This window comes from Octopus sinensis, linkage group LG5 (assembly GCF_006345805.1).
Source record: "Octopus sinensis linkage group LG5, ASM634580v1, whole genome shotgun sequence".
NCBI classification, from domain to species: domain Eukaryota; kingdom Metazoa; phylum Mollusca; class Cephalopoda; order Octopoda; family Octopodidae; genus Octopus; species Octopus sinensis.
The window spans coordinates 133471626-133486550 of NC_043001.1; the positions used below are offsets into that span (position 1 = coordinate 133471626).

The following is a 14925-nucleotide window of genomic DNA, read 5'->3' on the forward strand; positions in this document are numbered from 1 at the left end:
CAACAAAAAATGTACGAAAAACTACACGTGCGAAATAATGTGACAACAGAAATAAACGGACCGGTACTCTACGAAAATGACGACCGTCAAAATAATGGGCCGGACGTTGTACCTCATGTCCCGCAAATAAAACCCAAAAGACGTAAATGGACACGTGAGGAATACATTTCTATCTTACACGCATACTTCACAGCAGTACTCTACCCAAAAAATGTAAATACAACAACACATACATATAAAATATGGAAGGAAAATAATAGAGATATAGACTTGGATACAGCAATGAACCCTAATAAATTAGCTAACGTACGAAGATACATTCTCAACACAAAAAAAATATCAGAAATAGAAATAGAACACCTAAAAGAAAACATACACCAGGAAAATGTAGATAGAAGCCACACAACAATGCCCAATAATATAAACACTGAAACTGTAAAACACGAAGACAAACGCAACATTCCCAACAAACACGATGTAAACAACGAAGGGGAGCCTAATGATTATGATAATATAAAAAATAAAATAATCAAAGAACTGAAAACCACAGAGCTCAAAATGGACCACCGACCATACCTCCCAAGAATCAAAATAAACGAAATAACAACACCTATTATAAACAGCATAAACCTAGCCGTCACTGAACTGATAGCCACTGAATCAAAAAAAAGTGATATCACTGAGCTAAATAACCTAATATACGCAGCAGCCACTGCAGCCACAAAAGAAGCTGGATACTCACCCAAACCCGCCCAAACAGGAGTACCACCACCCAAACAAACCCTGTGGATAAATAACATCCAAAGCAAAATAAAAAAAATTAGAAAAGACCTGTCGATTCTTAATGAAATCAGCAAAGAATCAACGCTACTGAGCAACAAAAAGAGAACAAAAATACTCCGCAAATATAACATGACAGAGAAAGATTTGCCTGAAATAAAAGAAAAGCTGAAGCAAGATATCCTTGCCAAAGCACAAAGGATCCGCCGGTACAAGAAACGCCAACGCTTCTTTGAAGAAAACAAAAAGTTCAGCTCCAACCCCAAAAAGTTCTACCAAGAACTGGGCAAAAATAAAATAGAAGTCACTGCAGCACCAACGGCAGAAGAATTGGAAGAATTCTGGAGAGAGATATGGTCGGCGAACGAACCACCAAAAAAAAGGAGTATCAAAATTACAAACTCGGCATCTGAACAACTTTGGACCCCCATAACAACTGAAGAGGTCACCCAGGCACTGCAAAGACTAAGCAACTGGAAGGCACCTGGGCATGACAAGATCCCCAACTTCTGGTTGAAATATCTAACAGGAATGCACAAAAAGCTGGCTGAAAACTTTAACAACATACTAGCAGAGCCAGAGACAATGCCTGAATGGCTCACGAAGGGGAAAACCATCTTAATTCCCAAATCAAATGAAACAGAAAAACCAGAAAACTACAGACCAATAACCTACCTCCCTACTATGTTCAAGGCATTTACTGCAGTGATATCACAAAGGCTGAACAAGCACCTGGACGAAAACAAACTGTTCCCAGAAGAACAGAAAGGATGCCGCAAAGGCTCATATGGCTGTAAAGATCAACTAATGATTAATAAAGCCATAACTGAAGACAGCCACAGAAAGAAGAAAGGCCTCAGTATGGCCTGGATTGACTACAAAAAGGCGTTTGATAGCATCCCCCACACATGGATCCTCGAAACACTAGCCATTAACAAAGTAGCACCAACAATCATAAAATTCATAGAGCACTCTATGAATAAATGGCAAACAGTCCTACACCTCCAAACAAAAGAGGGACTCATGAAAACCAAAGACATCCCCATTAGAAGAGGAATATTCCAGGGAGACACGCTCTCTCCACTCCTTTTCTGCTTGGCACTGTCACCTCTATCTGATATGCTAAATAGAACTGGATGCGGATATAAATGTTACGGCAAAACGATCAGCCACCTTTTATATATGGATGACCTAAAACTATACGCTGCAAATGACAAACAGCTGGAACACTATTAAAGACAGTTCATGGATTTACCAAAGAAATAGATATGAAATTTGGATTAGAAAAATGCGCCAAAGTAACCATGAAAAGAGGAAAACTAGTTAAGAGTAACAACATCACACTAGATAAAACCAATGAAATAAAAGAATTAGACCAAAGCCAAACTTACAAATACTTAGGAATCCATGAACTAGATAATACACAACACACACAAATGAAAGAGAAAATAAAAAAAGAATATTATAGACGAGTTAGATCAATACTAAACACAGAGCTCAATGCTAAAAACAAGATAATAGGTATCAACACTTTAGCTGTCCCAGTTATAAGTTACAGCTACAATATCCTTAACTGGACACGAAATGAACTGACCAAAATAGATAGGAAAACAAGAAAAATAATGACAGGATCTAGGATGCATCACCCAAAATCTGACATAGAAAGACTATATATACAACGTATAGAAGGTGGTAGAGGCCTTATACAGCTGGAAAACTACTATAAAATAACCACCATAGGACTGCAAAAATATCTACTTCAGAAGGAAGGAAAACTGATCCAGATAGCGGCAAAACACGAGCAAAACAAAAAACTGTTCTCAGTATTTAAGGAAGCTGACAAATACAAACAAGAAATCATACCACCTAATAAACATGAAGAAGAAGAAGAAGAAGATGAAGAAACAACAAAAGCTATAAAACAAATGAAATCCAAACTAAAAACAGAACAGCAACGAACCATGATAAAACGATGGCAAGAAAAGCCCCTTCATGGTAAATACTGCACTAAACTAAACGCAAAAGAAATAGACAAGAAAAATCCCAGCAATGGTTGAGAAGCTCAGGACTCAAAGCAGAAACAGAGGGATTTTTAATTGCAGCACAAGACCAAAGCCTCCCCACCAGAAATTACCAAAAACATGTAATGAAAAGAAATATTACAAGTAACTGCAGAATATGTGGAGATGGACAAGAAACAATAAATCATATTATCTCTAGCTGCCCAGTCCTGGCTAAGAAGGAATATATTCACAGACATGACAGAGTTGGAACTTACATACATTGGAAGCTATGCCAACATTATGGAATAACAACAGAAAAAAGATGGTATAGGCACACACCAGAAAAGGTCACAGAAAACGAGAAAGCAACCATACTCTGGGATATGCCGATACACACAGATAGAGAAATTAAGGCCAACAGACCAGATATAGTTGTCAGAGATCATGAAGGAAAAAAAAAATGCTTTCTAATTGATGTATCAATACCGGCAGATGACAACGTGTCTCTAAAAGAAATGGAGAAACTCTCAAAATACAAAGACCTGGAAATAGAGGTAACTAGAATGTGGAATCTGAAAACAGAAACAATTCCTATCATAGTAGGTGCATTAGGCATGATAAAAAAATATTCAGACAAATACATAACAAAAACACCAGGACTTACAAACACATATAACATACAGAAAATTGCACTACTAGGCACTGCCCACATCCTACGCAGAACACTTTCCATACAATAACCATCAGAGCATCACAACAAATCACAGCACATACCCAAGGCACACAGAGCTGCGCTCGGTAGTGAAGTGAAAGCACGCTATAAAAATAAAACTACTGAATAATAATATAATAATAATAATAATAATAATAATAATAATAATAATAATAATAATGATGATGATGATGATGATGATGATAAAAACATGCCCCCTCATTGATATGACTGTCCCAATCGATATAAACGTATCTGTCAAGACCTACCAAAAACTGAGCAAATATAAAGCTCTTGAAATAGAAATCAGCAAAATGTGACACCTGAAGACTAAAACAACACCTGTTGTCATAGGTGCCCTGGGAATGATAGCAAAAGGGGCTGATAGCTACCTAACTCAGATACCAGGAAAACCACAAATGGCAGAAATTCAAAAGATAGTGATCATGGCAACTGCTCATATCATGCGCAAATATTTTCTATGTATCTCAAGTTTTAAAACAAACATAATTTTCGTATGGTATTTTAGACATTCACTAGTACAACACTAAGTACAAAACCAAATATATGGCACCTTAGGCATAACACCAACATGAACTTCCAACTTGTTGTCTCTTGAGGTCTCTGGGTGAGACTTGGAGCCAACTTATACAAATGTAAAGCAAAAGTCAAACATATAATAATAATAATAATAATAATAATAATAATAATAATAATAATAATAATAATAAATCTAAAGGGTCGAAACAAACCCGAGCAACGCCGGGCGATACTACTAGTAATAATAATAATAATCCTTTCTATTATAGGCACAAGGATGAAATTTGGGGGAAGCGAGCAGTTGATTATATCGATCCCAGTACTTAACTGGTCCTTATTTTATCGACCCCGAAAGAATGAAATGCAAAGTCAACCCCAGTGGAGTTTGAACGCAGAACGTAGCGACAGACTAAATACGCGGTTTCAAATCTTGCCACAAGTGTAGAAATTTTGGGGGAAGGGATAAGTCGATTACATGGACCCCCAGTGTTCAACTGGTACTTATTTTATCGACCCGAAAGGATGAAAGACAAAGTCGACCTCGGCGGAATTTGAACTCAGAACGTAGCGACAGGCGAAATATCGCTAAGCATTTTGTCCAGCGTGCTAATGATTCCGTCAGCTCACTACCTTTTACTAATAATAATTCTTTTAACTATAGGCACAAGGCCTGAAATTTTGTGGAGGGGGCGGGGGTTAAGTTGATTACACCTACCCCAGTACTCAACTGGTTCCTAATTTATCGGCCCCGAAAGAGTGAAAGGTAAAGCCGACCTCGGCGGACTCTAAACTCAGAACGTAGCAACAGACGAAATACTGCTAAGCTTCTTGCTCGGCGCGCTAACGATTCTGCCAGCTCACTGTCTTGATAATAATAATAATCCTTTCTACTGTAGGCACAAAGCCTGGATTTTGTGGGGAGAGGAACAGTCGATCACATTAACTCAAGTACTTCACTGGTATTTAATTTATCGACCCTGGAAGAATGAAAGGCAAAGTCGACCTCAGCGGAATTTGAACTAAGAACGTAGCGACGGGTTAAATACCTATTTCTATTTCTTTATTACCCACAAGGGGCTGAACATAGAGGGGACAAACATGGACAGACATAGGTATTAAGTCGATTATATCGACCCCAGTGCTTAACTGGTACTTAATTTATCGACCCCGAAAGGATGAAAGGCAAAGTCGACCTCAGCAGAATTTGAACTAAGAACGTAGCGACGGGTTAAATACCGCTAAGCGTTTCGCCCGGCGTGCTAACGATTCTGCCAGCTCGCCACCTTAATAATAATCCTTTCTACTAAGTGCACAAGGCATAAATTTTGGTGGGAAGAGACTAGTCGATTACATCGACCCCAGTGTTTCAGTGGTGGTTGATTTATCGACCCCGCAAGGATGAAAGGCAAAATCGACCTCAGTGGAATTTGAACCAGAATGTACAGACGGACGAAATGCCGCATAGCATTTTGTCCGGCGTGCTAACGATTCTTTCAGCTCATTACCTTAATAATAATAATAATAATAATAATAATAATAATAATGATGATAATAGTGATAATAATAATAATAATAATAATAATAATCATAATAATAATAATCATAGTAATAATAATAATAATAATAATAATAATAATAATAATAATGATAATAATAATAATGATAATAATAATAAATAATAATAATATAATAATAATAATAATATAATAATAATAATAATAATAATAATAATAATAATCATTAATAATAATAATAATAATAATAATAAATAATAATAATCATAATAATAATAATCATAGTAATAATAATAATAATGATAATAATAATAATAATAATAATAATAATAATAATATAATAATAATAATAATGATAATAATAATAATAATAATAATAATAATAATAATAATAATAATAATAATAATCATAGTAATAATAATAATAATAATAATAATAATAATAATAATAATAATAATGATATAATAATAATATAATAATAATAATAATGAATAATAATAATAATAATAATAATAATAATAATAATAATATAATAATAATATAATAATCATAATAATAATAATCATAGTAATAATAATAATAATAATAATGATAATAATAATAATAATAATAATAATAATGATAATAATAATAATAATAATAATAATAATAATAAATAATAATGATAATAATAATAATAATAATAATAATAATAATCATAGTAATAATAATACTAATAATAATAATTCAGATTTTGCAACGAGGACAGCAGTTTTGGGAGAGGGGGATGAGTCGATTACATTGACCAAAGCGTTCAACTGGTACCTATTTCATCGACTCCGAAAGGATGAAAGGCAAAGTCGCCTCGGCGGAATTTGAACTCAGACTGTAAGGACGGACGAAATGCCGCTAAGCATTTCGCTTGGCGTGCTAAAGATTCTGCTATCTCGCCACCTTAATAATAATGATAATGATAATAATAATAATAATAATAATAATAATAATAATAATAATAATAATAATAATAATAATAATAATATTAATAATAATAATGATAATTTTTTTTTAGACAGCCACTAGTACAACACAAAAAACAACCAAATATATGGCACACGAGGCATAACAACAACGTGAACTTCCAACCTGTTGTCTCTTGAGGTCTCCGGGTGAGACTTGGAGCCAACTTGTACAAATATAAAGCAAAAGTCAAACATATAATAACAATAATAATGATAATAATAATAATAATATAATAATAATAATAATAATAATAATAATAATAATAATAATAAAATAATAATAATAATAATATAATAATAATAATAATAATAATAATATTAAGCCTCACAAATGGAGCCCACACACGCTCACCGTCCAGAAATCGTTGCAGGTGGCGTAACCCAAGAGCGTGTCTGCACACTAGGAGCCACGGCATACCTAATCCGCCGCTCAGAGGATCCTGACAACAGACTGAGCACCTGACCATTGGAACGCGTCCTCCCATAAGAATTTAAATAAGAGACGTTCCAACCTGGTCGAGCAGTAACCGGAACAAAACAACGGTCAGGCGATAAATGATAACGGAAGCGATACAGGCCTTATCCACCTCTGCCTGATCTTCCAGGGACAGCTTCCTCTCAGCCCGTGGCCGCCCTGTTCGCCACCCCATCCCAGTTCTTATCAACCTGGAGGTCCGAACCAAACTGGTCCGTCGGCCCACCGTCCGACAACGCCGTCCGATGGCATCGACTAGCCTCTCTAGGAGCCCAACCGCAAACCCACCGATTTGTCGGCATTAATTTTAGCCCCTGCAATCGGCTCATTTAGGATGGTGCCTCCCGTCTCCACTTCGGAAGCATCTGATATTATGACGGTGATGTCGTCTGTGTATGCCGTCACTGTCCTTCCGTGTCCCAGTTCGAAAGGGATGCCCCTTAAATGTTACACCTTTCGCAGCAGTGGCCCGTGTGCCAATATGTACAGAAGATGCAACAGCAGACAGCCCTGACGAATCGAACGTGCCATACCAGACGGATCCGATAGGTGACGGTTTTCTTTGACCAGTGAATAGGTGCCGCTGTGCATTGCAGCGATCAAGCCATTGAAAACGGGTCCGAAACCGCCAGCTTCCAGGACAGCTTTCAGGACGGCTTCTAACTAGCGATACTTGACCCTAATGAATGCTTTCGAGTGATCCAAATTGATCAAAGCACTCCCAAAGCCAGCTTTGGTTCCAGCCCTCTTTATGATGTATCGCATAATGTGGAGGTTGTCGTGAATAGACCTGCTCGGGATTGCGCACGTTTGCACCTCTGCGACCAGGCTACCGACAAGTGCCAACTTTTTCGCTAACACCTTGGCCAAAATCTTAAACTTTGTTTAGCAGAGTTATGGACCGAAAATTCCCTAGTACGTCTCCATTGTCGTCGCCCTTCCTCAGCAGTGTCCATACCTCAGTTAACAGCGCTAGGAATTCTACAGTCCTGTTGCCAGTTGCGATAGACGTCTGCCAAGTGGTCACCAAACAGATCTGGCATGAATACGTAGAATTCATACGGCAGACCATCAAAACCGGACGATTTATGATTTGTGCAATCGCTCATTGCCTCCCGAATCTTAACGGCTGCTATCGACTTTTCACATAACTTCGCGTAAGCTGCTGAGAGCCGCGGCAAGCCGTCCAGGTACAAACTAAAGTCCACTACCGTCGTCGAGTCATCGCCCTCCCAAAACAGCCACACGAAGTGCTGCTGAAAAACTGCACACATCTGCTCGGAGCCGAGTAACACGCGCCCGCCACGCGCCCGCCACGCACCCGATCCGTCAAAGACCTGATCATGGTTTTGTATCCATGTCGCGTCTCCATCGTTCGGGCCCGTCGGACAGCTTTAGTTCGTTCATGTTTGAGTGCACGGTCCTTAGCTGACAACATAACCTTCGTGTTTCACTTCGAAGAAATGGTAAAGGGCCATTCTCGCGCTAACACATTAGTCGCAATGCCCTTCTAATCGCCTCTTCCAATTTGCTAACTAGTTCCCCCTCTAATCTATTCCTTTCAATTGCTATAGTTTATGGAGATAACTAGGCTATGAAAAACTTGACTCAATGGTTTACATTTTCTAGTTTTAAACATTCGTTCGGAAAACAAATATCTTGTAATTGATTTTGTTTTCTCTCTCTTAGAACCAATAACTTAATTAATAACAGTGGTGTACACCACAGTTCTATAGTGTGTTACAGGAAGTATTCTGCCCCAACACCATCATGCCAACTCTGTTCAACTTATTGAACCTCATGTCGTTACATGCCTCTGTATTTATCCAGTTCTTTGCTAGATCGATTCAATTTGCAAACAAACGACTATTTACCGAAGCAAATCATTATGAGTTTCTTTGAAGTCTACTGTTTCACGATTTCAAAAAAATAAAAAGCCCAACACAATCTTCTTTCTAGAATGACGATTCTTTATCCAAGAATGCTAACCAGTTGCACCCAGACATCACATATTGTCAGAACATGGGTTAGATGAATGACAAGACTTAGGTCTATGAAGGTCTCTCCTGGCTTCTGAAGATTCACGTGGTAACTTCAACTGAACACTGAAACCGATCGTAACATTCATTAAATATAGTTTCCTCCCTGCTTATAACACTGGAAGCACTCCGTCGGTTACGACGATGAGGGTTCCGGTTGATCCGAATCAACGGAACAGCCTGCTCGTGAAATTAACGTGTAAGTGACTGAGCACTCCACGGACACGTGTACCCTTAACGTAGTTCTCGGGGATATTCAGCGTGACACAGAGAGTGACAAGGCCGGCCCTTTGAAATACAGGTACAACAGAAACAGGAAGTAAGAGTGAGAGAAAGTTGTGGTGAAAGAGTACAGCAGGGATCACCACCATCCCCTGCCGGAGCCTCGTGGAGCTTTAGGTGTTTTCGCTCAATAAACACTCGCAACGCCCGGTCTGGGAATCGAAACCGCGATCCTATGACCGCGAGTCCGCTGCCCTAACCACTGGGCCATTGCGCCTCCACTTTATAACACTAGTTTATGATTCACTCGGTTCTTTGCTGAGGAGTTTGGTCCAAAGAAAGCTAAGGTTCTTATTCTTGGACCATATTACTATTCTGAAAATTTTAATAAAAACTGAGTTTTTGTTGGATTTAATTGGTTGCGTTTCTTATCTATTATCGCAATAAAAATACATATTATTAGTAACTCACATTCCTTTTGACCACTTGCTGTTTTCATCATTCCATTCCTGCGCAACTAAGCTGTTATTGACGATGTTAGCAAATGCATAAGAAATATGTGTGCACAATGTTGCATCGATATCGTCAGGCACGAATTTCCCTTCATTGCTGCGGTACTGAGCCCAGTTTGTGTAAAAGCACCAACGTCGCAACTCTGATGTGTCTGTAAAATAATACATTCATATATGAGTATATATATATATAGAGAGAGAGAGGGGGGAGGGGAGGGAATAGAAGTCAAAACATGAGTGTATATATATATTTATTGATATTTAGCAGAAACAACAGAGTGACTCAAGGCTCAAGAGTTTCGTTTGATAAGTGCTAATGCACGAAACTCTTGAGCCACTTTGTTGCTTCAGAGAGTATTTGTGTGTGTGTGTGGTGTGTGTGTGTGTGTGTGTGTTTACTTGTGTGTACATGGTGTCGCTCAAAATGCAAACACATTTTAATAGCTGGTTATTCACTTGATTTTTAACTCTTTCTAGATTTAATCCATAAAAAATAATGACGGAAACCAGGAAAGCTTTCAACGAAGGAAATTTGTCCTAAAGTACAACTGGAAATTTGGACTCGCAGTCGAAGTGCAAAAACAGTTTAGAAAAGAATTTCAAAAAAAAATCCTTCTACACGGCTTATCATCCTTCGTATTAAAGATAAGTTTGAAGCAAATAGAACTTCTTAGAATATCTACATTCTCACTCTAGAAGACAGACATCAAAGAGCAAGAAAGGGTACAAGAAATGTATTGCCAGAGCTCAAGAAAATCTACGCAACAAGAGAGTCGTAGGGTAGAAATTTCAGAGTCAATAAATGTCCATCATATTTTGAAGCGCCGTCATTGGAATAGCTACTCTTTTTACTCTTTTACTCTTTTACTTGTTTCAGTCATTTGACTGCGGCCATGCTGGAGCACCGCCTTTAGTCGAGCAAATAGACCCCGGGACTTATTCTTTGTAAGCCCAGTACTTATTCTATCGGTCTCTTTTGCCGAACCGCAAAATGACGGGGACGTAAACACACCAGCATCGGTTGTCAAGCAATGCTAGGGGGACAAACACAGACACACAAACATATAGACACACACTTATATATATATATATACATATATACGACGGACTTCTTTCAGTTTCCGTCTACCAAATCCACTCACAAGGCATTGGTCGGCCCGGGGCTATAGCAGAAGACACTTATCCAAGATGCCACGCAGTGGGACTGAACCCGGAACCATGTGGTTGGTAGGCAAGCTACTTACCACACAGCCACTAGTCTATGCTCTCAATGAAGAGGACCCAGATCGAAGAGTGAAGTTTTACCAGTGGTGGTGGTAAGATGTGTAGAAGATGCACCGCTTTCTAACATATATTGTTTGGAATGATGAGGGAACATTTCAATTAAATGGCTTAATTAACTGTCATAATTACACCTACTGGGGGCCTGAGTGTCCGCTGCTTACGGTGGAACATGGTGTAGCTTGTCATCAAAAGGAATAATTCGATCATTTTATGGTATTGTGACTGGCTCCACTTATGTGAACCTGCTGTGGTAATGTAAGGGTCTACCTTGAGATTTTGCAAAACAGGTGGATTGGACGAAAAGGTTCAGTAGAATATCCTCTGTGTACACCGAACCTCATACCACTATGGGGATGTTAAAAGATAAATCTTCTGGTACAAAACCGGCAACAACAGACAAATTGTCAGTAGCCATTGAACGAGAATGCGTACAACTACCGAACGAAATGTTTGTTGACGTTTACGTTCCACTGCATTACGTTATCAGCAGGGCCTGGACCAGAGCGATCATCAGGGCCTGGACCAGAGCGATCAGCAGGGCCTGGACCAGAGCGATCAGCAGTTTAAAAACAGTCATTCATAAGAAAATTAAATTCTGTTTGTAGATTCAATTAAATTTTGAAGAATATAAATGTATTTTAATAATCATTGATTTATGCCCTTCTAATCGCCTCTTCTAATTTGCTAACTAGTTCCCCCTCTAATCTATTCCTTTCAATTGCTATAGTTTATGGAGATAACTAGGCTATGAAAAACTTGACTCGATGGTTTACATTTTCTAGTTTTAAACATTCGTTCGGAATACAAATATCTTGTAATTGATTTTGTTTTCTCTCTCTTAGAACCAATAACTTAATTAATAACAGTGGTGTACACCACAGTTCTATAGAAGGGCACTATTCAATGTGTGTATAAATGTTTTTGAAGAAAACAGCATCACAAAAGAGCAACAAGTCATTTTAAAAGAAATATACTACTGGAATAATGCAGTTATCTCCACCCTGATCCAAAATATAGCACTAATTTTTACCATCTCCTCTTCGTAAGAGAGAGAGCGGCGCCTATGGTTCTTTAAACGCTTCTAAGACTTTTGGGAGAGATGAAAACAGTTATCTTCGGACTGGAGACTTCAACCCAAACGCCTGGAACAGAGTGAACTTTCATAAATGCACTCATGTACCAGTGGTTGTGTTGAACTAGATGTTGAATTAAGTTTACCGTGTCTACAGGAGATGTGGGTTCTTGTCCCACGAGCAGCCTTCGAATACATCTATCCAAATTCTTTTAATCCAATATTTACATGCTATCAGTTAGTGATTTATATGTACTTCGAGAACTAATTCCGCCTCGCCAACAAGAATTATGTGTATATATATATATATATATATATATATATATAGATAGATAGATAGATAGATAGATAGATAGATAGATAGATAGATAGATAGATAGATAGATAGATAGATAGATAAATGAAAGAATGGAGTCGAACGACGATTTAACCCTTTATTCCTTCGAAATTAAGAATATGCAGTCTTCGAAACGTATGTCGAGAATAAAGGAATTTTGTTAAATCGTCGTTCGACTCCATTCTTTCATTTATCTATAGTAAAAAAACACACAAATTTCCACACGAAAGCACGTGATTTCTGCCCTTGGCATGTAGCTTCAACCGTGCTTTCTGACGTAAATTTGCTACCCGGGTATCGGTTAACCGAATTATCCATACTAGGATAATTCATTCAACTACTTAAATATATATATATATATATATATATATAACCATATGTGAATCGTTGGCGATTTTCTTCCTCTGTCTTCATTTCTATTGAACTTTCTTCTATTACTGAAGAAGAGCGTTGCTCGAAACGTTAAACCGTCTTTCTTTCCTTCCCTGAGTGTCTGCTAATACTTTACATGTAACACGTCCTCGCATTGTTGTTGTTTTTGTGTTTGTTCTTCTTTGGGGGATTTACTGTGTGTGTGTGTGTGTGTGTGTGTGTGTGTTTGTTTGTGTGTGTGTGTGTGAGTGTGTGTGGGTGTGAGTGTGTGTGTTTGTTTGTTTGTGTGTAACGGCTTGTATTAATGATATATGTTGGAGTTGGTAGTTAGCGATTGTAACGAGTGTTGCTGTTGCAGAAGTGCAAGGTGAACAAAGAACATTGATCGAAGTTGTAAATAAATATTTATTTACCGTTACTTAATATAATGCCATGCCTCGACGGGTAGGTGTGATATAATTGTAAGAGCATGCGAGGTTAAGAAAGTAAATTTCGGCCTGTATGTGTGTACACGTTCTTATTATAGTGGGATGGTGGAAGCACTCCGTCGGTTACGACGATGAGGGTTCCGGTTGATCCGAATCAACGGAACAGCCTGCTCGTGAAATTAACGAGTAAGTGACTGAGCACTCCACAGACACGTGCACCCTTAACGTAGTTCTCGGGGATATTCAGCGTGACACAGAAAGTGACAAGGCCGGCCCTTTGAAATACAGGTACAACAGAAACAGGAAGTAAGAGTGAGAGAAAGTTGTGGTGAAAGAGTACAGCAGGGATCACCACCACCCCCTGCCGGAGCATCGTGGAGCTTTTAGGTGTTTTCGCTCAATAAACACTCACAACGCCCGGTCTGAGAATCGAAACCGCGATCCTATGACCGCGAGACCGCTGCCCTAACCACTGGGCCATTGCGCCTCCACTTATTATAGTAGTAAGCCATAGATAGTGATAGAATGATTTTGTAAGAGAAAAGAAACTGAGCTAGTGAAAGTTATAGAGTTGAGGGAAGTTGTGTCGACTGATTGTAACCTTTTTCCCTCTGGTCGTTTGTCTTTTGTGGTTGCCTGCTTGTGGCCATGACTCTAGTATTTATAACTATGCAAAACCAGCTAGAAGGATAGACATATTGTAGAGAACAATAGATTTCGTTGGGATCTGTTATGGTCTAGCAGAGGTTAGAAGGTATCTGGTAAAAGTAACTGCTGTCACTCACTGAAAAAAAATAGTGTTTTAACGTGAGAAAAGTGCTATTGAACTGCTAAGTGAAATTTGACAATCCACGCCTTGCCTGCATGAAGCCAGTACATATATACATATATATATATATTCTTTTACTTGTTTCAGTCATTTGACTGCGGCCATGCTGGAGCACCGCCTTTTTTTAGTCGAGCAAATCGACCCCGGGACTTATTCTTTGTAAGCCCAGTACTTATTCTATCGGTCTCTTTTGCCGAACCGCTAAGTGACGGGGACGTAAATACACAAGCATCGGTTGTCAAGTAATGCTAGGGGGGCCAAACACAGACACACAAACATACACACACACATATATATATATATATACATACATATATACGACAGGCTTCTTTCAGTTTCCGTCTACCAAATCCACTCACAAGGCATTGGTCGGCCCAGGGCTATAGCAGAAGACACTTGCCCAAGATGCCACGCAGTGGGACTGAACCCGGAACCATGTGGTTGGTTAGCAAGCTACTTACCACACAGCCACTCCTGTATATATATATGTGTGTGTGTGTGTGTATGTGTGTGTGAGTGTGTGTGTGTGTGTGTGTGTGTGTGTGTGTGTGTGTGTGTGTGTGTGTGTATGTATATTTACAGTTCTATATTTAAAAGATGAGGAATTAGGTACATTATTTACATTTGACGGATATTTGTCCTCATCTTGTTTGTTGTTAATACAACGTTTCGGCTGATATACCCTCCAGCCTTCATCAGGTGTCTTGGGGAAATCTCGAACCTGGGTTCTTATTCCTAAGGTATTTTTCGATGTTGTTGTTGTTGTTGTTATAATAATTATTATTATTATCATTATTATTATTATTA

General features: G+C 38.4%; 1 protein-coding gene across 2 annotated transcripts in view; it reads right to left on the reverse strand.

Annotated features, from left to right (window-relative positions):
* The window catches only part of LOC115212357 (chitinase-3-like protein 1), a 58185-nt gene that overhangs the window by 28490 nt on the left and 14770 nt on the right, over nucleotides 1–14925 (reverse strand). For both annotated transcript variants that reach the window (XM_036503091.1, XM_029781229.2), the window contains one exon: nucleotides 9756–9948. In XM_036503091.1, coding sequence (XP_036358984.1) covers nucleotides 9756–9948 — 193 coding nt within the window. The remainder of the gene's footprint in view (nucleotides 1–9755; nucleotides 9949–14925) is intronic.